Source organism: Equus przewalskii, chromosome 20 (genome assembly GCF_037783145.1).
Source record: "Equus przewalskii isolate Varuska chromosome 20, EquPr2, whole genome shotgun sequence".
Lineage (NCBI taxonomy): Eukaryota > Metazoa > Chordata > Mammalia > Perissodactyla > Equidae > Equus > Equus przewalskii.
In genome coordinates, this window is record NC_091850.1 from 55,371,605 (window position 1) to 55,398,207 (window position 26,603).

The 26,603-nt window shown below is 48.9% G+C and overlaps 1 protein-coding gene and 1 long non-coding RNA gene across 6 annotated transcripts; one reads left to right on the plus strand and one right to left on the minus strand.

Annotated features, from left to right (window-relative positions):
* Window positions 1-17,126: 17,126 nt before the first annotated feature.
* On the minus strand, window positions 17,127-20,695 carry LOC103558794 (uncharacterized). Of its 4 annotated transcripts, none has more exons than XR_011530488.1 (4): window positions 20,022-20,695; window positions 19,713-19,838; window positions 19,160-19,239; window positions 17,127-17,522 (listed from the first exon to the last, which is right to left on the minus strand). It is a non-coding gene; the product is annotated as an uncharacterized lncRNA (long non-coding RNA). The 4 variants fall into 4 exon arrangements; XR_546839.2 differs by having other exon boundaries at window positions 19,722-19,838; window positions 20,022-20,693; XR_546840.2 differs by lacking the exon at window positions 19,160-19,239 and having other exon boundaries at window positions 20,022-20,688.
* IRX2 (iroquois homeobox 2) lies at window positions 19,233-26,211 on the plus strand. Of its 2 annotated transcripts, none has more exons than XM_070587244.1 (5): window positions 19,233-19,360; window positions 22,737-23,142; window positions 23,395-24,108; window positions 24,908-24,982; window positions 25,607-26,211. In XM_070587244.1, the coding sequence occupies exons 2-4, from the start codon at window positions 22,767-22,769 to the stop codon at window positions 24,958-24,960; spliced, it is 1,143 nt and encodes a 380-aa protein (XP_070443345.1). In that variant the 5' UTR covers window positions 19,233-19,360; window positions 22,737-22,766; the 3' UTR covers window positions 24,961-24,982; window positions 25,607-26,211. The 2 variants fall into 2 exon arrangements, with proteins under 2 accessions (XP_070443345.1, XP_070443344.1); XM_070587243.1 differs by lacking the exon at window positions 19,233-19,360 and adding an exon at window positions 20,893-21,402.
* The last annotated feature ends 392 nt before the right edge of the window (window positions 26,212-26,603 follow it).

Consider the following 26,603-nt stretch of genomic DNA (forward strand, 5'->3'; position numbering starts at 1 on the left):
CCATGGGACATGCAGAACCTGGCCACAGAGACAAGCCTCAGCTTTGCACTCACTGGATTCAGGGACTCCCATGCAAATGTCTCTACGTCTGCCGGCAAAGACCAATAGGAGAGCCTTAGATGGAGACTCAGGTGCTCATTCTACTAGAGCACAAGGCTGAAAATCCAAGCTGGTTAAGAAGACCTGCCCACCGAGAGACACACCCGTTAAAATGTTATTGCGTCCAACAGCAGCAGTGATCGAGGTACAGGTGCGAAACCACACTTACGTGAGAGTTGATCAAAAACCACGTCGGAAGTGGGTACAAGTGAGGGAGAGGCTCATCGGAGAGGACACCGTCATACTTTTAAAAATCAAAATCAAAATCAAAGCACAAGCTAAGCCCTAGAAAGATTAGCATATCATCCAGTAGACTTGAGAGAGACTACGTGGGATGAGTATGGGTATAGACACAAGCATTTGCTTGAACACACAGACATGCATCCAGAGGAAGATGGTGATGAGAAGTGATTCCGTATCAAGTGGCTGTGGTCACTTTGGACGGTGGCAATAGATTTGGAAGTCCTGTTTTGAAATTCCAGCGCTCTCTGTGCTGCATAATTTTATAGATTGTCACCCGGTAAAGGCCGGGTGCGCATCCCTCCATACCGTCTCACGGGCAGAGGAAGAAATTCTGTGGTTTACGATCTCTCTCTGCTCCACAATGCTAAGTTCTTTTGAACAAAGTAAATATGCAAGCAACGTACAAATAAATAACTAAACTATTCCAGTGCCAGCCCTCATTCTAGCTTCAGTGCCCTCTTTTGTGAACACAAGAACAAATTCTCAAAGGAAATAAAATTAGGTCTCCCTGACAGCCCCTGCTTATCCAATTTGCACAACATTGCTGTGGGTGTGGCCTTGGTGTCTGCATAGGCCAGCGCACGCACGCAGCATTGCAGAGATGACTAGAGTGTAGGTTAGCAGGGAGAGCTTGCCGTCACCGCCCGCCCCCCAGGAGTCTGCCAATAATCTCTGCCAATTTAAAATCCTGGCCTGTATTTTGAGTACTGTCTCCAGAGACAAATCAGCTGGGAAGTGAAGTGGCGTATCACATTCTCCCTTAATCTGATTATGAGGTCGAGGGTAGCGGGCAGGGACTGTCGCAAACCAGGAGGAAGACAGCAGCCACCATCAGGTAAGCTTGTGGGAGGCTTATGATGGCCTGCGTGATTTAACTACCGAATGCCCATCCTCACCCCCACTTGAGAATAAACCCCATCAGATGAAACCCCTCTCTTTTTGCCACTCGTAATGGAATTTATAGTTGTGGCCTAGTGGCTCTCACGTTGCAGGTTCCTATGTTAGTTTGCTGGGGCTACCATAGCAAAGAGCCAAGACTGGGCAGCCTAAACAGCAGAAATGTGTTGTCTCATAGTTCCGGAGGCCAAAGACCAAGATCAGGGTGTCAGCAGGGAAAGTGCCTTCTGGGACCTCTCCTCGTGGCATGTAGATGGCCGTCGTCTCCCTGTGTCCTCATGTGATCATGCTTCTGTGCATTTCTGTGTCCTGATCTCCTCTGCTTATAAGGCCCCCAGTCCTGTTGGATGAAGGATCACCCGTGTGACCTCATTTAACCTTACTCACCTCTTCAAATATTGTCTCTCCAAATACAGTCACATTCTGAGGTGCTGGGGCTTGGGGCGTCGACATATGAATATAGGAGGACAGAGTTCACCTCATAACGAGCCTCAAAAAGTATTTGTTGGCCTGTTTGACTAGCTAATGAATTAAAAGAGAGCAAAATGAAGATGAGTCAAAAATGGTGTCAGGTTCTCTCACGTGTTCAGTCATGAAGACAGAAGGTGCCTGGTAGGTACGGTGATCTGATGGGGTGGTGAGGACAAAGCAGAAGAAGTGGAGCACAGACACTCCAGAGAGAAGTGCTGCAGAGGGTCCCAGGGTTGACCATGGTTGGAGAAGACGCCCGTGCCCTGCAGACACTGTCTGGGGGGCTGTAGGCACGTGTCCACAGCTTCACACGGTCGGTCACTGCACTGGAGTTTCAGTCCACACGATTTCACTGTCCCTTTCCTAGAATTTCATGACCTGCAGCATCATTGCAAAGATATGTCACTTCACAATATTTGATTTCCTCTGAAACCCTCACATCAAAGTCTATGTGTTTATTTTTCCTGCGTATTTACCTGCCCTGAATTCCCCACACCAGGGTGCCAACTCTGAATTGAAACTTTTCCAGGTAAGTCCAACAATCTCAAAAACTCATTCCTTTACTGGAGAAAAGAAAAAAATTGTGTTCATTGTACGTCTGCTATCCCTGCCAACCATTTTGCATCGTTTTTGCCTTCTGCCCTCCCACCCCAGACTGCTCTTAAGTGAGCTGTGGGCTTTTCCTCCCCACTGCCAAATGGTCTCAATCTTCCTTTCTTTGGGAGAAAAGATTTTTCCTGAGACTGTCACCAAGCTCTCATTCTCACCTCTTGTATTTCCTACTGGTCCCCAAGTCCACTGTCATCGTCAACCAGAAACCACGCTATGACCACAGCTTTCTGTCAGGGTTGCTTAAAAGTCAGCATCCTCCTGGCTCTTTGAAGAAGCCGTGTTGAGTTGGCTATGAATTCTGAGTAGCAGTGTATAGAGGGTAAGTGCTTCAGTCTTAATAACTCAGTCGGTTCAACTGAAAACTTGCTTCCAAATGCAGCAAACCCATGCAGCCCGCCCTGCTGAAGGAGGGGAGCAAGGCCTGTGAACTTTTTCCTAACAGAATGTGTCCATCCTGACTCAGGAAGGCTTGCTCCAGGCCGTGGGTGGAAACATAACCTCTTCAAGAGTATTTTAAACATTAATTTATAATTTCGGTGAAACATATATTTATCTAATTGTTTTCTTAATTGAGGTATAACTTAAATACAATAAAAACCCCAGATATTAAGTGTAAAATTTGGTAGCTTTCACAAATATGTGTATCCATGTAATCACAATGATATCAGCATATAAAATATTTCCGTCACCCCTTAAAGTTCCCTCCAATCTCTTTGTGGTTCTCCACCATCCTATGTCCCCGGCAACTTCTATTGCTATGGATTAGTATTGACCAGTACTGTTCTAGAATGCCACATATAGGCAATTGTACACTACACCTTCTTTTGTCTCTGTTTTCCTGGTTCAACGTAACGTGTTTGAGATTCATCTGTGTCATGTGGGGTAGTTCATTCCTTCTTCTTCTTGCTGCTTATCTTATTGTTATGTTGACTGAATAGACCACAATCCAACTCTCCACTCATCTGTTGATGAATATTTGAGTTGTTTCCCGTTGGAGCTCTTCTAAATAATGCCACGGTAAACATTTGGGTCAAACTGTTTGTGGGATACCTGTTTTCTTTTCTCTTGAGTAAATACTTAAGAGTAGAAGTTTTTGGACAAGAGAGTGGTAAGTGTATGTTTAACCTTTTATTAAATTACCAGTTTTCCGAGGTGCTAGTCCGATCTTATACTTCCACCAGGAATGTTTGAGATCTCAGGTGCTCCTCATCATTGCCAACAGATGATATTGTCAGTCTTTTAAATTTTGGCCTAATTCTGATGGGTGTGTAGCGGTATCTCATGGTTTATGTTTGCAGTTCTCTTATAACTGATGATGTTGACCATTTATTAAATGCTTACTAGCTGTTTATTTTATTTTATTTTTATTTGTATATTTTTAGAAAGATTGGCTCTGAGCTAACATCTGTTGCCAACCTTCCTCTTCTTTTTCCTCCCCAAAGCCCCCCACTACACAGTCGCATATTCTAGCTGTACGTCCTCCTAGTTCTGCTATGTGGGATGCTGCCTGGGCATGGCTCCACACAGGTGAGACCCTGGTCTGCTGAAGGGGAGTGCATGAACTTAACCACTAGGCCACGGGGCTGGCCCCATTATCAGCTATTTATATGTCTTCTTTGACAAGTGCCTATTTAAGACTTTTACCCATTTTTTGTTAGACTCCTTGTCTTCTTATTGAAATGTAAGATGTATTTATAAATGCAAATCTTTTGTCAAATCATACTCTCTATACAATACGCCATATATACACAAATTATATACCATGGCTTACCTTTTCATTTTATTGCCTTTTTCACTTAAAGAGAATGTTTTGAAGTCCGATTTATCCCTTTTTTCTTTGGAGGATATCTTTGTGTGAATCCTGTCTAAGGAATATTTGCGTATCCCCAAATTGTAAAGATTCGTTCCTATGTTCTTTCTAGATGTTTAAGCTTTTGCATTTAGATTTACGCTCCATTTCAAAATAATTTCGTATATGATGTGAGGTAGGAGATACAATTAATTTTTTTCATAAGGATATTGAATTGTTCTAGCTCCAAGGTATTTATGTTAAAACTAAGTGATCGTGTGTGTGGATCCGTTTCTGGGTTCTCTATTCTGTGCCATTGATCTATATGCCTATTTTTCTCCAATCTCAAACTGTCTTAATTACTGTAACTTTAGAGTAAGGTTTGAAGTCAAGTAGCATAACCTTTCCAGGTTGGTTTTTCTTCTTCAAAATTGTCTGAACTATTCTTTTTTCTTTTTTTTTAGAGATTGGCACCTGAGCTAACAACTGTTGCCAATCTTCTTTTTTTTTTCTGCTTTTTCTCCTCAAATCCTCCCAGTACATAGTTGTACATTTTAGGTTTCCTTCTAGCTGTGGCATGTAGATGCCGCCTCAGTGTGGCCTGTAGAGCAGTGCCATGTCCTTGCCCAAGATCCAAACCAGCGAAACCCTGGGCCGCCGAAGCGGAACGCACGAGCTTAACCACTTGGCCACATGGCCTGGCCTTGAACTATTCTTGTCCTTTGTAATTCCATGTAAACTTGAAAATCAATTTATCACTTTCTACAAAAACATGTTACTGCGATTTTGATTGGCGTTGTATTGAATCTACAGATCACTTCGGGGAGAGTGGATATCTTAAGAATATGGAGTTTTCCAATCCACGGCTGTTATTTCTCTCATTTTATTTCTATCTCCTTAAATACTCTCAGCACTATTTTGTAGTTTTCTACATAGAGTTTTTGGGCATTACATTTAATTTAATTCATCCCTATTTATTTATTGTTTTCAACAATATTATAAATGTAATCTTAAAAATTAAATTCTGTATTATTTGTTGCCACTTTGTAGAAATACAATTGATTGCTCCTAATATGGACTTTGTATCCTGTGACCTTGCTAAATTCATATATTAATTCTAGTAGATATTTTGTTTTTCATCGACAATCATAGTGTCCAGGAAACCTTTCCATATTGTGTCTTATTTATTCATTTGTTTGTTTATTTACTTATTCCCTTATTACACTGGCTGAGACCTCCAGTGTGATATTGACTAGAAGCGGACATCCTTATCTTGCTCCCAATCTTGAAAAGTATCCAATTTTACATCATTAACAACGGTGTCAGCTTTAGATTTAGGTTGACGTCGTTTGTCAGGTTGAGAAGTTCCATTCTATCCATAGTCTTCTGAGTGTTCTTAATAAAAGGTTTTGAGAATTTTGTCAAAAGTTTTTTTCTGCATTTATTGAAATGAACTTATGCCTTTTCACTTATCCTGTCAATACGATGAATTGCATTGGTTGATTTTCCCAAGATGAGTCAATCTTAAATTCCTGGAATAAACCCCATTTGTGCAGGGCATGTTATCGCTTGATAAGTTGCTCAACTTGAGACACTACTATAGTTGAAGATGTTTGTTTCTATGTTCATGAGACATATAGGCCTGTAAAATGATCGTTTAACCATGACCAACTGAGTTAATCACAGTAATTCAAGGTTGGTTTGATATGTGAAAATCAATTAATGTAATACATCATACTATAGAATTAAATTTAAAAAATATGTTTACTCAGGGGCCAGCCCCAGGGGCCTAGTGGTTAAGTTCAGCATGCTCTGCTTTGGCAGCCCAGGTTCAGTTCCCAGGCAGGGACCTACGCCACTCGTCTGTCAGTGGCCATGCTGTGACATACAAAATAGAGGAAGATTGGCAACAGATGTTAGCTCAGGGGTAATCTTCCTCAGCAAAATAATGATAATAACAATAATGTTTACTCAATAGATACAGAAAAATAATTTCCAAAAAAAGTGATGATAAAAACTCCTAGCAACCTAAGAATAGAGGGAAACTTCCTCACCTTGATTAAGGACATCTTCAAAGCTTACAGCACCATCATACTTAGCAAGGAAAGACTGAACTTTCTAACGTGGCTCAAGAAAAGGCAAAGATACCTTTCACACTTTTTTCTACTGCATGATACCGGAGGCCCCACCTAGTGCAGTAAAGACAGAACATGAAATGAAGGGCAAGGAAGAAATGCAACGCTTCATTTACAAACGACATAATCATTTATGTAGAAGTTTTTAAAAAGCTACAGAAAAGTTAATATAATTAATAATTCAAGTTAGCCAGATTGTAGAATGCTTGGTCAATATACAAAAACCACATGTACTTCTATATACTCACAATAAACAATTTGAAAATATGTCCTAAAACTGCTTTCTCAATTACATAAACAACAAGTAAATAAATAAAATGCTTAGGAGCAACTTTAATAATTGTTCTTCAAAATTTCTACACTAAAAACTATAAAATATTCCAGAGAAAAAATTCAACAGGCCTAAATAAAAGTAAAGGCGTACTATATTTATGAATTTAATAATGAAATTTTTACAAGTGCAATTCTACACAAATTGCTCTATGTTATCAATTCAATTCCAATTAAATCCAGCAGGTCTTTTCGTAGAAATTGAGACGCTAATTCAAAACTTACATGGAAATGCAAAAGACCTAGAATTTCCAAAAGAATTTTATGAAAGAAAAATAAAGTTGGAAGACTTATACTACATCATTTAGGACTTACGGTAAAGAGACCGTAAACAAAACATATGATATTGATGCCAGAGCAGCCATAGATCTCAATGGAATGGAGTTGGGAAGCCAGAAATAGACTCATACTCAAATGGTTAATTGGGTTTCACAAAGATGCCAAGATAATTCACTGGGAAAATTACAGTCTTCATTAATTGGCGTCGAAATAACTAGAAACTTTATAGGGAAAAATGAATGTTGACCCTTATCACATACCATAAAAAAATTGTTACAAAATGGATCGTAATAGACCAAAATGGAGGAGCTAAAATCATACAAAGAAAAAAATTACATAAAGCAAAATCTTCATGGCCTTGGATTACGCAAATATTTCTTAGACGAGACACACATACACACCCCCCACAAAGCAAAAAGAAGAATTTTTCAAAACTGGACTTTTTTAATCAAAGTTGAGAGTTTTGCTTGTTGAAAAACTCCATTGAACAGTGAAAAGATTGAAAAGGCAAGCCACAGATTGGGAGAAAATATTTACAAAACATATATCTGAAAAAGGCCTTGCGATCAGAATACACGAGCTCTTATAATGCAATAATTAGGAAAAAACACAATTTTTTAAATGACCGAAGGAATTGAACAAACATTTTAAAAAGAAGATATATGGATGACCAACAAGCATATGAAATGATGATCAACATTGTCATTAGTCATTTGGAAAATTCAAATTAAACCACAATGAAATACCACTTTGTTCTGAAACATACCTGTGAGATTTTAATTTATGGAGATAACTAAGTGTTGACACCAAGAGGTTAATGTCATTAAAAGAAAAAATAATTACTCCTGTTTCCTGAGAACTGAGGACAAGTGATGCCGGTCAGGACCACAGGGCAAGCACCAGGATGGTGAGGAAGCAGGGGCAAGAGTGAAGAGAGGCCCTAGGCCAGAGCCTTTCCAGGGGTTTCCCTGGGAGATCAAGGCTGGGCAGAGTAAACAGCTTAGGACTGGTCAGTTTAAATGGTTCTGGTGGGCTTTGGGGCCTAGGAGTGGTCTCCAGTTGCCTGGTAGCAGGCACTGGGGTGATTTAGGGCAGGCCAACACTGTGTGGGTGTGTGAGAGTCAGATAGGGAGGTGGGGGGCTATAGACTCAGGATTGGTTGGTTTGCTGCTGGCCAGCCCTTTGCTTCCTCGAAGAACTGGCCAGCCCTGGGAGGGGCAGTCTCTCCCTAGATCTGCAAGGCCCCCACATGCCAGAGCACAAATAATACAGAAAATAAGAAAATCTAGTTAATATAATTGGCACTGTGATGAACGGATGCTAAATAGACAAATACAGAATCTCAGAAAACACAGTTTAAAATACACTTCATGCCACCAGAGTGGCTAAATGGGAAAGACTGATCACGCCAAGTTGCAAGAATTTGAAGCCACCGGAACTCTCACACATTCCTGGAAGAGAGGCTAAATGGGATACTCACTTTGGGAAACAGTTTGACAACTTCTTTAAAAGTTAAATATACACCTGCCCTATGACCCGGCAATTCCATTCCCAGGGCTCCCCCAGAAGAATGGAAGCAGGTCCCCACAAAGACATGGGCACTGATGTTCCCAGCAGCATGTGTCAAAATAGCCTGAAAAGTAGAAACGACACAAATTTCCACAAACCAGAGAATGGATACGTAAAATGTGGGCCATCCACACAATGGAATACTACCTAATAACCAGGAATGAGCTACTGGATCAGAGAACGCCATTTACGAATTTCACGAACACCAAGCTTGTTGAAAAAAGTGAAACACCAAAGACAATATACATATGATCCCATTCACATGGAATCTAGAAGATGCAGCATGTGTGACAGAAGGCCCATCGGACGCGGGCTGGGCTAGGACAGGAATGATGGCCAAGGTGCGAGACAGCACTTCATGGGTGATGGGCGTGTTCTAAAGCTTGATGTTGGGGTGGTTGCTAACACTCATTAAACCGCACACTTAAAATCAATACATTTCATTGTATGTAAATAATTCCTAAAAAAATACTACAATGAGTATTGAAAATACTACAGTGAGAAAGTGTTTCTGATGTATCAGACTAGCAAAAATTCCAAGTTGCCTTAAGCAGCCTCTACTGGTTGGGCTGTGAAGACGCATGCTGTCTCTTACACTGCTGTGTGGGGAACAGGACAGAACAGTACAGAAATTTGGCAATTCCTGGTGCAATTGCACATCCGTTTGTCCTCTGACCCAGTCGTCCCACTTCTGAGGCTCTGTCCTGAAGCTACACTGTCACAAATGTGCCACGACCTGTGGCAAAGGCAGCACGCCAAGGCGGCACTGTTTACGGGGAAGAGCACAACCGTCCTTCTCCAGGGATCGGCTTGAAGAAGTGCGACCCGTCCAAAAAGGAATGCTATTCAGACACTTCTGCAAATACAAGGAGAATCTTGACAAACTAATTTACAGTGCTCTGGATTTATTGTTAAGAAAAATAGTAACGTGTAGGAGAGTGTACGTGATGGACTATCTTTCATCTAAGAAAGAAAGAGAAAGGATTTACTTGTTCTCATGAAGGCATGCATATTTTTGCTAATGTTTGCAAAAAGAGATGAAGGAAGGCTTGGTGGGACTTAGTGAAAATGGGAGAGATGGATAACGGGAGACAGACGAAGGGGCAAGACTTTTCTGATTACACTTTTCATAACTTTTAAACCATGAAAGGTGCTTTGCAAAAATAGAATTCAGTCATAAAGGGAAAAGTCCTACAATTAATAGAGATAGAAAAAAATAAATTATCAGTGTATAAAATTGATAACAGATAAAATACTTTCAAATAATTTTGAACACAGTGCTTTGTACATCCTGAGTGTCATTTTTCTAGATACAAAAAGATTTGCAAAGAAATTTAAAAAACTGTGCTCTGTGAATTTGTTAGTAGTAACATTGGTATTATAGTTTTGAAACTTTTATGCATATTTTAAGACAAATCAAATATATAAATATACAGTGTTGAAGGAAACAAGACTTTCAATATGTGGGGAGAGATATAAATAAAAATATTTTAATGTTAAATATAAATTAGAAATATGTGTGTGCTTATGTCAGATATAATTGATAATCTACCTTAATTCAGAATCTCTATATAAAAGTTGACCCTAAATATTTTTCTCAAGGAGTCATATAAAAATCTGGAAAAGTCAGAGGTTTCAAAGATAATAATGGAAAAGCATGCTCTTCTTCTCATTCCGTTATCATATACACACAATTCATTATTTTTGTACATAACTTTTAAAAATTACCAAATATATAGAAAACAGACAAAAAATATAGAAGCCACAAAATATGAACATTTCCCCTTTCATGCTGCGGGTTCCACTCCTCATACATCACTATCTGGAATTCTATTTGTATGTTTCCAGATCTGTCTGTATGCAATAGTAGCATTTTTAGAAACAAATGTACAAAAATTCTGCCAAATTTTTCTAACTGGATGTGGAACTGACTTTTGTCCATGGGTAATGTTATAGGTCTTCTTTGTGAGGCTTCTCTTAATATAAAAGAACGATGAGACATGCTCCCTCTGAGCGTTACTCATAACTCACCGTGCCTGACTTGCACTTTTTCAGCTTCTTCCCGTTTGCACAGAAGCCCCCTCAGAGAGGACCCTGACATAGCCTGGCTTTGCATTTTCAGAAGGATGCCTTCTCTACTGGCACCTTGTCACCCATCCTCTCTTTGTGTGTTCAGAAGGGGGCATCCTGTATGACCGACCTCACATTTTCTTCAGCCCGCGTGCCCTATTTATCCCTTAAAGGTCTCTGAAAACACGGTCAGGGGACAGCTCCTCCTGTCACCACAAGGACACCTGCTGTTCCCTTTTATAAAGCTCACACCTCCTTCTTGCCACTCTCAGCCTTTTCCCTAAGCCTTGTCCACCACCAAACTCTTCCCCTTTTCTAAAATTTGGTAATTTGTACAGAAAAAAATGTGCAATAAGTAGACTCATGCAGTATGTAACCTTTGGGACTGGGTTTTCTCCCTCAGCCTAGTTCTCTGGAGATTCATGCAGTTGCTGTGTGGACAGATAGCTCACTCCTGTGTTTCACTGAGCAGGAATTCAACCGCTCGCCCACTGAAGGGCATCTGGGCTGATTCCAGTTTCTGTCTATGACAAACAAAGCTACTGTGAGCATCCCAGTACAGGGTTTGTGTGAACCTAAGTTTCTGTTTCTCTGGGACCAGTGCCCAAGAATGCAATTGCTAGATTACATGGTAGTTGCAAGTTTAGTTTTACAAGAAACTGCCAACTGTTTTCCAGAGTGAATGTACCATTTTATATTCCCACAAGCAATGCAAGAATGATCTGGTTTCTCTGCATTCACCCCAGAATTTGATATTATCACTATTTTTTTGTTGTTTTAGCCATTCTGATGATGCATATTTCATTGTGGTTTTAATTTGCATTTCTCTGATGGCTAATGGTGTTGAACATCTTTTCACACTCTTATTTGCCATCTGTAGATCCTCTTTGGTGAAATGTCTTTTTTTCAAATTCTAGTTGGTTGGTTTTTGGTGGTTGTTTTTACTGTTGAGGTTTGAATATTCTTTATATATTCTAGATACTAGCCCTTTGGTGGATGTATAGCTTACAAATATTTTCTCTCAGTCTCCACTCATCTTTTCATTCCCATAATAGGATCTTTCACAGAACACAAACGTTTTAAATTTGGATGAGGTCCAATTTATCAAATTTTCCTTATATGGATTGTGCTTCTGGTGTCTAGTCTAAGAATTCTTTGCCTAGCCCGAGATCTTGAAGATTTTCTCTTATCGCTTCCTAAAACTTTTATAATTTTAAATATAAGTCTGTGATCTATTTTTAGTTAATTTCAGTATAAGATGCAAGACTTGGGATGAAGGTCTTTCTTTTTTTTTTTTTTTTGCTTCTGGATGTCCAGTTACTCCAGCACCATTTGTTGAAAATGCCACGTTTCCTCCATTGAATTGTTTTGCACCTTTGTCAAAATAAGTCAGGAGCATTTGGATGGGTTGGCTTCCGGGCTCTCTGTTCTGTTCCGACAATCTACCTGTCTATCGCTCCACCTGCGCCACATCCTCTTGACTCCTGTCATCATGTAATGTCTTGAAATCGAGTAGACTGATTTCTCCCCTTTATTCTTCTTTGTAAAAATTGTTTTAGCTATTCTGAACCCCATGCCTTTAAAAATAAATTTCAGAATTAGCTTGTCTATATCTACAAAACACCTTGCTGGGATCTAATAAAAATTTTAAATACTATAACTCTTTCCCATTCTGAATTTTTGACTGAAAATACCATCAAAGTTCAGTTTGCTTTTGTTCAAGTTTCCTGCTTCCCAAGTGTCAACATGCATGCACTCATTTATACAAATGCTTGCACTGAGTGTCTGCTGTGTGCTGGGAACTGCGCACGTCATTTGGGATGCAAAAATAAAGATGTGCACTCACTTTCCTCATGGAATGCAAGATTTTGGACTGATTGCTATTCAGGAACTCATTTTAAAAAACAAATTGTTGGGGGGCTGGCCCCGTGGCCGAGTGGTTAAGATTGGCATGTGCTGCTTTGGTGGCCCAGTTCGCAGGTTGGGATCTGGGGTGCAGACCTACACCACTCATCAGCCATGCTGTGGGGGGGTCCCACATTAAAGTGGAGGAAGATTGGCACAGATGTTAGCTCAGGGCTAATCTTCTTCAAGCAAAAGAAAGAGGAAGATTGATGACAGGTGTTAGCTCAGGGCTGACGTTCCTCAACCAAAATTAAAAAAATAAAATATAAATAAATAGTTATTTTAAATATGCATATCTATTGAGCCATAAAATTTAACATCCAAAACTGATCCTGCTTTGCACAGGAGAGCCAGGGCTCCTGAGGAGTGATCCAACCTCCCTGGAGCACTTACACAGTCCACCAGCTCAGGTGTGGAGGGCTCTCCAAGGAGGAAGCAGGGCTGAAATGTAAGCAAGTGTCTCCATCGTTTTTCTGTCTCTCCAACACCCTGCTGGCCTTTAGCAAGTAAAGGTGAATAACCAGGAAGAACCCATTCACTCATTTGTCCATTTAGTAAATATTTGTCTAGTGCCCATGACTTGTCAGACTTGGAGTGACAGGTGAGACTGAGGTCAGAGAGCCATCACACCCTGACAGCAGCTGCTCTGGGATCCAAGGAAGAAGGGTGAATGAGACCACGGGGAAGGGGCTTAGTGGCAGGGAGCGTGGGTGCAGGCGGAAGGGCAAGTCGGCCAGGGTGCCTGAGAGGGGAGCAAGGGGGCAGCCAGCGCACAGCTGCAGGCAGAAGCAGGAGGCACAGGGAGGCCTTTGGGAGTGTGGTGCCCTGCTCCCGGCCTGGCTGCAAACGGGTTGAGGAGCAGAGTGCCATATGGAGACCACTGTCCTCACTGAGGAGGCCAGACTGCCGGCCTCAAGGCCTCTCCCACTGCCGTGCAAGGGCGTTAAGTAGATTTGTGCTTGAAGATCCAGATCCCCTGGCTGCAGCGGAGAGGATGCAAGCAGAACTAGTCGTATCTAGAAAGAGCTTAGGGGCCTGAAAGGCAGGGAGTTCCGCTCTGGGAGTGAGGAGGCCTGTGAGGGTTGAGGGCCTGTGGGAAGGAAGCTTGGGGGCCTCCTCCCTCCCTGCCTCTCCTCTTCTTTCCCTCCCAGGCTGCACTCTGCCCTTGCGCTCACCCTTCGCCCCCGGAACTTTCTGTCTCCCTACAGTCCCTCTCTCTAATCTTGATTTGAATTTCTGAAATATGTTTACTGTCATAGACAGAGAAGACGCAGAATTCCACACAGTGGATGGGCATCTGTCCCCATAGAGGCTGGCAGGTGGCCAGTGGGGCTGCTGTCCTTGCCCTCAGAGAGGCCTCGGTGTATACCGCCAGGAACAGAGCGGGAGGCCAGGCCACAGCTTCCCACGAGGCGAGGCAGTGGATCTGCAGGTCCGCAGAGAAAGGCACAGGGTGCTCGGGGAGCATCCTGCCTGGAAGCCGGGCCCTCCTGCCATACTTTGGATAACAGCACAAAGAGGTAAACACAGTGACAGTGAGTTTAAAGGTTTAAATCGCAAATCCAAGACGTTTTTATTTTGTTTCAAAGGATGGGAAAATGGAGAAAGGAAGAAAGAGATGAAGAATGTAAATTAAGACAACTTTCTTTTTAAAAGAAAGAACTCCTAAACTAGCACATTATACTGCTATGCTCTGACACTTCTTTTAAATGCTAATACTTATTTCTTATTTTCATTTTCAAAACATAAAATATTTCACACGAGGAAAATATGCAGAGTAATATAATCCCAGGTAAGCATCATTCAAAGTGAATAATCATTAACATTTTTTAGCATTTATTTTTCAGAAATAAAATATTAGTTTCAGAGCTGAAGCCCCCCATTCGCACGCCCCCTCTTCGGCAGCACTCGGAGTCCCTGCAGTGGAGTGGATACCTTCCTTCCCAGGTTATTGATGCACCCCGCCCCCCACCCCGTGCCTGTAAACAGCACAAAATATTCTGTTTGTTTGTAAAATTCCATCAGCAGCATCATCTTGGCTGTATCCTTTTTTTCAATTATTGTTTTTCCCACCCAACTTTACACTGTCAGGACTTAGTCATGTTGATACAAGTAAAGCTGCTTCATTCACTTTCAGCCCTGGGGAACACGCTATTCCGTGAAATATGACACAGATTCTTTATCCAGGCCTCTGCGGATTGCCATTTAGGAGGTTTCCAGTCTTGCACTTTGCAAACAATACTGTAAGGACTGGTTCCTGGCCTCCTGAGCCCCTGCCTGGCATTTTCTCTGCAATGCACAAGGAGGCAAGGAGTGGCAGGGGGACATGGAGTGGGCATCTCCTGCTCTTTCAGATGTTGCCAAATGTCCCCGTAACTTCTTTGTAGTAATTTAAACTAGCAGGGCAGTGAGGGAGAGAGCTCCCTATCTCTGCAAACCCCGGGCCTTGTGTGGTGTCACCCAATGGCGTAAAGTGGCATCTTGTACACCGTCTGGAGATTTCCCCATCACTAGTGGACGTGGACATTTTTGTGTACACAGCTTTTTCGGCTCTCCTCTGTGCAGAGGGTCTGTTCCTATCCCTGACCCCTTTTTCCATTAGGTGGCCTGTCTTCAGCCCTTGACTGTCAGAATTCTTGGTGATTCTGCAGAGCAGTCTTTGCCATTTATATGTGCTGCAAATATCTTCTTCCCTGGTTGATGTCAGTGATTTATTTTCTTTCCAACTTAAGTGTTTACTTTTAATGCAGTCAAATTTGTCAAATTTTTCTTCCTCCATTCCCTCCAGTTTTTAAAAAGGAAAAAAAATCCTCCCTTCCTCTACCCACACTATCCTAGGTGTGTCAGAGTGTGCGGGAGAGTTCGGGGAGGGAGGGGTGGGTGCGTACTTGACTACATGCTGCCGGATTGGTGGTCTGGGCCAACAGTTTCGGGGTACACAAAGCGAATTAAGGGTTAGCAAAGGGATATGAAGCAAGGCCCCAGACAGATGCTCTGCAGAGCCTCGCTTGTTTGCTAAGAGAATCCTGAAAAGACTTGGAGTAAATCGTCCTTCTCCCACGTTTTCTTGCGAGCGACGAGTCCTACCTGCTGCGCGGGTCGGAGTGGACTCCCGCCGTCTCCGCAGCCTCCTGGGCCCGCTCACACCCGCACACTCGCGGCCACCGTGTAGGTGCGCTCTGGTATTTAAAACGGTGGATACAAAGCGATGGAGCAGCTGCCGGAGGGGTGGGGAGGGGTGAGCTAAGTTCTTCCAAAGACTGCCTGGCAGAAACACTTCTAAAAAACCCTGACAACTCTCTTCATCTGTTTCCACTTGCCCCGAATAGCTGCAGCGGCGCGGCGCGGACCTCTCTGGGAAGCGTGAATGTGCGTGTGCATGTGTGTCTGTGTCGCTGTGTGTGGGGGGGGAGGGGGGTGTTCCGGGACCTGCCTGGGTGCGCGCGTGTCAAGGTGAAAAGGCTGAGGATTTTCAAACATTTCTCCTTTCAAACAACCGCTCATGAACTAAATCTCTCAGGTCTTCTTCGCTGCTCTGGAAACGGGTCTCCTGTAACCCGGATCCCTTAAAGGAACTCAGGTCTGTCCAGTCCACGGCCCGTCCCCCTTCCTCCCTCTCTGGGCGCTTCCACCGGCAGGACGCGAGCGGACGGGACGCACCCGGCCCAGGCTCACGGGGCCAGCTCGGCGAGGGGGTCCTCGGCCCGGGGAGAGCTGGCAGACAGGGGAGGACAGAGACCGAGTCTGCAAGACGCTGAGAAATGGATAGATGAGGTTTCTTGCCACGCTGTGGCGAGAGAAACTCCAGGAGGCCCATAGGAAGCGGGGCATCTGTGAAGACGACGGGAGTTTTGCTGGTCACTAAAGGGACCCGGGAGGGACCAGTTAGCAATGAAGAGACCTCGCAGTAATTAGGAGCTAAAGAGTCAGACAGTTAAGCAGGGAAGAGCTGGATAAGTGAAAACGCGGTTCTTAGAACGTAAAAGAAGAGAGGGCCCTGGGACCTGGAATGTTGGCGCTCTGACGCCCAGGGGCTCGTCCCCAGCCTGCAGGGTTGTCACCTTAGGTCCCCTCCCGCGCGGCCTGTGGCGCTGCCCAGGGTGGCCGAGGCCTTCCGGTGCGTTTGAAAACCCAGATGGGTCCCCTCTCAGGGCGCCAGCACGGGGCACCCTGCGCCGTGCCCATTGCCCTCCCTCCGCGCTTGGTTTCCAGCGACACCCTGCAGCGTCAGAAGCAGTTTGAGAACCGAGCTCGGAGCACTTGCAACTGAAATCTAACCCAACGTGTTCCCAGAATACTGCAAGGGCGGAAACCACACTCCAAAAATATTTACGTTTGCTTTTGACTCTTCTTTTTTTTTTTTTTTTTTTTTTACGATTTATAGCGACATATTTCAGTATTCAAAAAAAGAAAAGACAAAGGAAATTGCAGAACCGAATTTCTGGTCCCTTTTTTCTCTTTCTCGCTGTCAGTCCCTCCGCAATCGCGCCAGGAAGTCCCGAGAAGGGCGGCACCCTGGATTAGGAAGACAATAGGCAAACGCTCCCACACAGAGAAACGACTTCCATTGTCAAGGCTCCGTCGTGAAGGGGAACCCAGGTAATACGTGTATATTTAATCTTAACTGACAAAAAAAATTGCACACTCCAAAATGGTAGCTATTTTCCCACCAAACTCATAGAAACTCCACCGAAGGCCAGGGTAATGACAGAATGAAAAAGAGATGGTGTGTGGCGCAGGTTTTATTGAAATGCCCCAGTATAATTTTCCTTCTTCCTCGAATTAAAGCGATCTGGGAAGAGGTAGGTCGCACCGGGGCAGGGGCGCCTGCCGCCCGTCGGTGGCCAGGGACAGCGACCGGGCCACCGCTGCAGGGACAAGGCCGCAGCCGCGGGCCACAGCGCCCCCTCGCCGCCCGCGCGCTGCTCCGCCTCCCCGGCGCCCGGGAGCCCCAGCACCGACCGCGTCCGGGGAGCCCTCGGCCTGCGCAGCGGCCGCTTTCCGGGGACCGGTCCTCGGGCCCAAGGCCGCGTTCCTGACGTTTCTCGGCGCTTAGCCTCGCAGGAAACCCCGGCTCCTTGAAACGTGCGTGTCCACGCCACTAGTTCCAAATGCAGAGGCCACTGTTGGGACAAGAAACAAAAGTGTGACAGCGTTAACTCTTTTTTTTTCTTTTAATGCACACCTGGGGGAAGGATCAACCTGAAACTGCACAATGCCCGGGTAATTGTTACAAGTGATCGTGCTTCCAGGCAGTTATCCGAGTTTCCCTGCGCGCCAGCCCATTCTCTTCCATTCCAGCTCGGACGGCAACCGAAAAGCACCAGTGGCAAAGCGCCTGGCCATCCCCAGTGCCCCACATGCCCGAACACCCCTCTGCAGCGGCGAGCGAAGCATCCAGGTCCCTGCTCTCCGCGAGAGGAGGCCGCGGGGCCCGGGGCGCAGCCGAGCGCTCCCCGCGCGGCCTGCTCCCTGCGCGGTGCCTGGAGACGCAGTGCGAGCCGATCCAGGCCACCCTCGCAGGCGGCCGCGCGCGGAGCCACCGCGTCGACACTCCACACTTGGAGCGTGTTTGTTTGTTTGTTTGTTTTTCCGATTGATTTTTAAAAAGAAGACCAAGCCAACTTTAATCTAAGAAAAGGAAAAGTGATTTTTAAAAATCAGGGAGCTTTAAAGCGAAGCGGAGCTTATATATTGCAATAACAATGCAGAGCGTAAGTTTTAATGTCTCTGCGTAGGCATTTTAATTTGCTACAGTCACTACCAATAAAAACGGCATGTAGCGCGATTCGACTGTGTAATAGTGCAAGGTAGACGGTTTTTACTAGTAGCAGGCAGCAGTATGGAAAATTTAGACGAGTGGAGGAGGGTAATTGCGGGCGAAACTGCTCTCAAAGAAGAGCTGTCTTCAGGATCAGCAGCACAGAGCTAAAGGGAAAGGAAGCGCAGGCAACGTTTCTGGAGATGCACCCTGGGCTATGGGAGGCCCTCCGAAGCCACGTGCACTTGTATGGTTATATACTTAATTGATGTCAAAATCGAGTGTATCAGGAGCATACGCTCCTGCTCCAAACTGGGGATGTTTTTGTAATAATTTGCTGTTTTCTTTTCTGCCCCTGGCAGAGATGGGGAGAGGGGGAGAGAGGGAGGACTGGTGAGGGAGCCAGCCCCAAATGCTAATGAAACCACAGCAGGAACTGGTCTTTAGAAATGGAAATACTCCAGGCCGGTCCTTGGAGATAGAAATTAGACTTGATTTTTACAGTTAAAGTATCTAATTGGAAGCGAACCCGATAGACTGCAATCTGATCTGTTGTCCTTGTGTTTGTCATCCAACGCGTGGGCGGCTCATTTATAGCCTCTTAGGGCCAGATTCCCTCCCAGGAAGACCAAAGATGTCATAGAATCTGTCAATGGCATGCTCCACAGGGCTGCTGGGGTCTGTCCCCCCCCTCTCTCTCTTTCCTTTTTAACGTTACAATAATCGATGTAAAATATCTGCCCTGCACTGAATTAGGACGTCCCACTAGGGGGTCGCAGCACTGTTAAAACGCCTCTGCTGGGTCCTCGAAGTGGCCCAGAGGGTGTGGGAAGCGTGTGTGTTTGGAGGGAGCAGTGTGTTTAGGGTGATGTGTGGAGGGTACCGGGCTGTGGTTTGCAGGAAGAGTGGTGGGGGGAGAGCAATGGAAGGTGGGGGACTGGTGGTGCCAGTGATTTGGGAGCTAGTGGAGGAGGCATAAGGGGCCTGGATCACACCCACCAGGGGCGACAGGCCTGCAGGCCAAGGAGGATGAGCTCTTCTCAAGCCCAACCCTGCAGTTTGCACTGGTTCCCCCGGACCTGGGGAAAGACAAACGCAGCCTAAGCATGCCTTGAAGGCTCCACGGGCGAGCAGGCCGGCGGCTGGAGCCTCCTACCGCCGGCGCGACCCCGACCGGAACGCGATCACTGAGCCCACTCGGTAAGGTGCAGAGCCAGCAGGGCTGGGGGCTGGGGCGCTGAGGGGGCAGGGGGAGCTGCAGGCCGGAATCCCTCCCACGGCGTTCTCCCGCTGCAGCTCTCCCAGCCAAGACCGCCTGCCAGAAAGAGGCACCTGTTGGGTGGCCGCCCCCGCCTGGGTCCGCGCACACTCGACCCGACGCCCTGTGGACACCCTGAGCGTGCCCCATTGGGGATGCCCCCCCCCCAGCCGGCCCCCGGGTGGGGAGGCATGGAGGAGAGACGAGGAGGGGGGCTCAAGGCTGGGGTCCCAGGGACCCTGCTAAGCATTCCGCCTCTGGGCCCCGCGAGACACCTCTCCCACCACAAGTTACCTGAGTTACCTGTGCCGCCGACTGCGCCCGCATCACCAGCCTGTGGCTTTCTCGTCCCTTTCCGAGTGACAGTGAGGCTTCATGTGTCAGAGGCGGTCTGTCCGGTGACGGTCATTCCCCCGAGTGCTTTAGCACAAATCCGAAAGAGGAGTGAACTTATTAAAACAAAATAAAGTAAAACCCTCCTGGGACTGGCGTCTTCCCGATGAAGCGCGGGCTGTGTGCGTTAAAATGTTCCCAACAGCGGGAAGTCCTAACGCCTAGGGACCCGGCTCTCCACTATGGACCTCGGCGGGGTACAAGGCTCACCTCAGGGCCCTCCTGGCAGGTCGCAGAGAAGGCGCCCCGGATCCTGGTCCCACGGGGACACGCTGGGCGGAGCGGGGCAGGCAACCAGATGCGAAGCCACGAGGAAGCCTCGCACCGGGCGGCACAGTAGACCGAGGATGGTGGAGGGAGAGCCGCGCACGCACCCCTCGCCCCCCCACCCATGGAGGACTCGGCCCCGGGTGTCACCATCTCGCTCCCCATCAGCCAGCGGCTCCAGGGCTGGACACCGGGGTCCTGCGCGCAGTCACCTGGGCCGGCCTCTTCGCGGTGGAGAGAGGGACCCAGGCCGTTGGTCCCCCAAGTGGAGTAGCCCGGCCCGATTGCGGGCGGCCTCTGCCTAGTCCTGGCGGGCCGAGCTGGGGGGCGGGGCAGTGGCTGTGTTGAGTGGGTGCGGGAGACGAAGAAGGTGGCCAGGGCGGTGGGGGCACTGGGGGAGCTCCTGGGGAGAGGTGGGGGAACTGCTGGGGCGGGTGCGAGGTGGCTGGGAGTAAAGGCGAGAGGGAGGGAGTGCGCGCTCCTCGGCCTGGCCAGGCTGCGGGGCCGCGGGCGGCGGCTGGGGCTGCAGGAGAGGCGACTGCGCCACAAAAGCCTGCGCGTCCCTCCTTCCTCCTCCAGCCTCCCTCTCGCCTCTCTCTCCTCCGCCCTCCTGTCCCCTCCCCGCGCCTCGCCTCCCCTCCCCTCCGGGTTCCCTGCCCCTCCCCCGACCGCGGCCTGGCGGCTGCAGCGGGCGGAGCAGAGGAGGGGGCGGGCGCCCAAATATGCAGATGAGCGCGTGACGGACAGCTCCGCGTTCCAATGTCCCTCGGAAACTCGAGCGCTCCTTCCTCAACTCCTCACTCCCGACTCCAGACTCCCCCAAACCCCGACCGCCGGCCTGGCGCGCGGCTGCGCCCACCGGCTCCGCGCCGCCGCCGCCCCTGCCGCCGCCGCCGCCACCGCTCCGCCGCTCCCCCGGCCCGCGGGCCGCCCGGGCTAGTGCGCGGGTCGGCCTGCCTCGGCCCGCGGCCCCCGCACCCGCCGCCGCGCCGCGCCCCGGCCGGGCGTGGATGGGGGGCGCCGCGCGCCGTGCCCGCTGCTCGGCGTGACGCGGGCCCCTCGCCCCGCGCCCACCATGTCCTACCCGCAGGGCTACCTGTACCAGGCGCCCGGCTCGCTGGCGCTCTACTCGTGCCCGGCGTACGGCGCGTCGGCACTGGCGGCGCCGCGCAGCGAGGAGCTGGCGCGCTCGGCGTCGGGCTCGGCGTTCAGCCCTTACCCGGGCTCGGCGGCCTTCACGGCGCAGGCGGCCACCGGCTTCGGCAGCCCGCTGCAATACTCGGCGGACGCGGCCGCCGCCGCCGCCGGCTTCCCGTCCTACATGGTAACCGCGCGGGCGGGGGGGCGGGCGCGCGCGCGGACCCGGGACCGGGGATCGGCGGGCGTGGGCGCGGGGAAAGTGCCGTGGGCGGTGGTTCCCGAGTGGCCAACTCGAGCCACCGCGCCGCTGGCGGGACAAGAGGCTGGGGTGAGAGGCAGCGCGACCGATCGGCGACGTCCCTGAGCCCGGGCAGGACCTGCGCTCGGCGTCGCTGCGCCTGGGCTCCCTGAGTTATTTTCCCAAAGAGCCTGGAAAGTGCGGCTCCGCTGCCGCCGGTGTCTGTCCTGTGTTCTCCTTCGTTCAGACGCCGAAGCCTGGCGAGGGGTCCAGAGCGGCCCGGGAGCTCGCTTATGTCGGAGCGGAGCGCGAGGGTCGGCACCACTGGGGCCTCTGGGGCGACTGCCAGGCGCTTATCATTTCCTGGCGGGGCCCGAGGTCATCGGGTTTGGGGAGGGAGCGGAGCGTGGGGCGTGAGCTCCAGGGCCGGCCCGCCCGCCACCCTCTCGGCCTTAATCTGTCCCGCTGGGCAGGCTTTCGAAAACCGTGGCGGCGGGCGTTTGGCCTGCTAACTGCCGCCTCGGTCCCCTATCCTGCGAGAGCAGCTCCTGCTCCCCCGACCCGGGATCTGCACGCGCGCCTCAGTTTCCGCAGCTGGGCCCGGCCCCGGGGGTGGCGAAGCGGGCTTGGGGCGATTGAGGCCATTACGGGAGATTGCCACCGCTGCCCTCCCTCGGTGGAATTCCAGGGCAGCGACTGAGTGGCTGGGGCCTTGGCGAAGGCTGCAAATGTCTCGAATTTAAACGTTAAAGGCTGAATTAAAATGCTAATTACCGCGTATTTGAAGAATTCGAAACGGTGACTGGCTTCTGAGTTGCAAATTGGATTTGCCGAGCTTTAGAGCGGTGCCGCGCGGAGCGGGGGCTCCGGGGTGGTTTTCTAACCATATAAGGACGGAGAAGGGGGAGCAGCGGGAGGCGGCAGCGCTGGGAGCATCCAGAGATTTAGAGATCAAAACATACCTGTGGGCCTGCGTGTGCGTGCGTGTTTGTGTACGTCTGTACCCGCGGCTCTGGGACGTTCGGGTGAAGGGGGGAAGATATGCCATTTTCAGAAAGTCAAGTAGTTCAAAAATTGGAGATAAAACTGCGGCGGTTTTCGTGATCAACAGCTGGCCTTAAACTACCCGCTGCGTTTTTTCTGCTCTGTTGCTGCGGGAAGCGCGGCCGGAGCGCGGGAGACTCACCGTGGGAAAGGCGGCCACGGGCGGAAGGGTCGCCTTCGGGCTGATGCCTGTCGGGCCCCCGCGCACCCACTCACCAGGCTCTTGTCGGTTCCAGGGCGCGCCCTACGACGCGCACACGACCGGGATGACGGGCGCCATCAGCTACCACCCTTACGGCAGCGCGGCCTACCCGTACCAGCTCAACGACCCGGCGTACCGCAAGAATGCCACGCGGGACGCCACGGCCACGCTCAAGGCCTGGCTCAACGAGCACCGCAAGAACCCCTACCCCACCAAGGGCGAGAAGATCATGCTGGCCATCATCACCAAGATGACCCTCACGCAGGTCTCCACCTGGTTCGCCAACGCGCGCCGGCGCCTCAAGAAGGAGAACAAGATGACGTGGGCCCCGAGAAACAAAAGCGAAGACGAGGACGAGGATGAGGGCGACGCGGCAAGGGGCAAGGAAGAGAGTCCGGACAAGGCGCAGGAGGGCACCGAGACGTCGGCAGAGGACGAAGGTGAGCGGGGCCGCGGCTGGCTGGCGCGAGGTCTGGGGAGCGTTCTTCCCAGGCGGGGCGCAGAGCTGAGTCGGGGAGGGCGCTGCCCGCCTAACATCCCAGGTTCGCGCGGGGCCCAGGGACTCCTAGGGGAGGCAGTGTTCCCCCTAGGCCTTAGCAGGCTTAGGTAGAGGTGAGGGATCATCGGGGCGGAGGGGGGCCCGGGTGCCCTCGCCGGCCCCGCATGCCACAGACCGTGCCCGCGCCCCTCAGGGATCAGCCTGCACGTGGACTCGCTCACGGATCACTCGTGCTCAGCCGAGTCGGATGCGGAGAGGCTGCCGTGCCGTGCTGGGGACCCCCTGTGCGAATCGGGGTCGGAGTGCAAGGATAAGTACGATGATCTGGAGGACGACGAGGGCGATGAGGAGGAGGGCGAGCGGGACCTGGCGCCGCCGAAACCCGTGACCTCGTCGCCGCTCACCGGCGTGGAGGCGCCGCTGCTGAGCCCCCCGCCCGAGGCCGCGCCCCGCGGTGGTGGCGGCGGCAAGACGCCCCTGGGCAGCCGGACGTCGCCGGGCGCGCCGCAGCCCGCCAGCAAGCCCAAGCTATGGTCTCTGGCCGAGATCGCCACGTCGGACCTCAAGCAGCCGAGCCTGGGCCCGGGCTGCGCGCCGCCGGGCCTTCCCGCGGCCGCCGCGCCCGCCTCGTCCGGGGCGCCGCCGGGCGGCTCGCCCTACTCGGCGTCACCGCTGCTCGGCCGCCATCTCTACTACACGTCGCCCTTCTACGGCAACTACACAAACTACGGGAACTTGAACGCCGCGCTGCAGGGCCAGGGCCTCCTGCGGTACAACTCGGCGGCCGCGGCCCCCGGAGACGCGCTGCACGGGGCGCCCAAGGCGGCCAGCGACGCGGGCAAGGCGGGTGCGCACCCCTTGGAGCCCCACTACCGACCCCCGGGCGGCGGCTACGAGCCCAAGAAAGGTAGGCTGCTTTCGGCTCGCGGGACTCCGGGGAAGGGGAGCCGGGCATCTGGTTTAGCCAGCACTCCCCCGGGAGCTCGGGGAAGGGGTCAGGAGACCCGAGAACACGGTAGGGGGACCTTGGTCACGAAAAGGAGAAAAGGAAAAAGACAGAATGTGCCACTCTCGGATTAAAAGTTAGAGGAAGTGAACGGGGTGGTGAAGCCAAAACAAGGGGTGGAGGGCCAAGGCGATCCTCGTCTTGCAATAAGACCTACCCCATTATTGTTTACGTTTCATTTTATTTATTATTGTTACCGCTATTCTTGTAATTATCATGACCGTTTGAGTTTTAGCAAACACAAATTGCCGTAAAATGCGAGTCACAGCTGGCTCCCTGCCGGTAGAGTCTAGGCTCCCGGTGTGGGTGTGATTTGTTGGTTAATGGAGGCCCTGCTGAATCTCTGCTTCTGCCTTTGGCTGGAAGGAAACAAAACCTTCCAGTTACTCCCAGAGGTTTTAGTTCTTCAAAATAGAAAGCCAGAGTCTTTTCCCCCTCGCTCCCCTTCTCTATATTGCCTCTGTTGCTCATAATTCAGCCTTGAGCTGATAAGACTTGTCATGGAGCTCAAGGGGGAAAGAAAATGAGAACTAGGAAACAGGACCCACTCAGACCTCGGTGGTGGAGGCAGTCAGGTCCCCCAAACTGTTTGCAGGGTACAGGGCAAGCATGCCTGGGTGTGCGGGCTGGTGGGTGCTCAACCTCTGGGAGACAGATGGCTGTGGGGTCTGTTCTGACTAACTGCCCCCTCCCCTGACAGATGCCAGTGAGGGCTGCACCGTGGTTGGTGGGGGCGTCCAGCCCTACCTATAGAAGGGCCAGCTCAGCAATGCAAGTAAGTGGCCCCTGGTGTTTCTTCCCACCTCAGGGCGCCTCCCTGCACAATTGCTCTGTAAACTTGCTTAATGTGTATTTCTTACTTCTTGTCATGGGATCTGAGGACAGAGCATTGCAATCTTCTCTGGTCTTTTTTCCTTCAAGTGGGAGAATGTTTGTTCTCTTTTGTAGAGTCCCTCTTTTCCACTCAAGTTCTGCTTGGAAGAATCACTCCTTTAACTGGGATAATATTGCACCACAGCTGTTGTTTTCTCTTTGGAAAAATAGATTATTAAGATCTGGGTATTTGTATGCAATTTGGAACCATGTTTACTTCGCTAGACACATAATAGACGCTTGCTCTGATGAGCCAAACTTGGGGTATCAAAGCCCCTTATAGATGGTGTTTGCAGAGTGGGACAGAAGAGACACAAGAAGCACTAGCCTTAACCCCCTGTGTCCATCGGCTCACAGCAGTATCTCAAAAAAATACCTACTTTACTACTAGGCAAAATGACTAACCCCACATCTTGAAGATGGGAAGGAGGCGGACCCATTTCAGAGCGACTCATTTTGGTAATGTGATGGTGTTGGTGTGGAACTGAAGGATTTGGGATGATTTGGTTTTTTCCTTGGTCCACAGGTAGGTGTCACAATTGCTTTGGAAAAAAAAGTCAGCAGGCCCTTCTCTCTTCCCAAGTTCATAAATATACAGATATAAAAACCAGATCTCTCAACCCGGACCACATCGTGTGCCACTATAAAAGAGAAGGAGCCGCAGAGCGCTGTCAACCCACAGACCCTCACGGAACAGACTTTTGTTGGACATACGTGAATTTGTTGGCATAGTATAGCTCCCCAATGTATGTGTGACTTTTGAAAACAATCTTTTTTCTCAGGATATCTTGAATTGATCACTTCATTGCCACGGTATATATTCTATAGGTGTGATAGGATTTACTGTAAAATTTATTTGTAAAAGATGTACACAGTAGAAATAAAACGTGATTGAAGAACTTGAGTACTTAAGAAGTGGAAACAAATTTGATATTTATTTTTATAATGATATAAAGCTTCTAGTAATTTATGCAAGTTGTATTGCAATGGAATCTAAACTTTTTGTAAATAAATTCTGCCTGGTTTTTATTTGAACATTGCTGGTTATACAATCTTTGTTGGTTGTTTAACGAGAATTCTTTACTAATTTATATCTTAAATTGTAAATAAAAACAGACTAGTCTACAACAATATGGTGTTTGGGGCTCATTTTTCTTGGAAGAGAGGTTTGGGTAGGGAGCCCCATTGATGGGAGCTCCTCCCTTAGGTGATCTGACCTGGGGCTTTTTGACGAAAATGTGTGAAATAATCTCTCCCTTGTCCTGCTCATAAAAAAAGGCAGATGGAAGAGAAATACACAGTAGGGAGATACATATGGTTTTACATTATTTGTATACACATGGATTTCGAGAAAATTAAGATTTTTGTGCTCTGAATATGCAAATTACTTGTTAGTGTAAATTTTAAACACTTGGCAAAATAAAATGATCTGACATCCCTGTGCATCAGCATCCCTTTTACGTTTATTTCTGATGCTGGCTTATTGAAGCTCCTTAGTAAAGTACACTGGAGCATTGTGATAA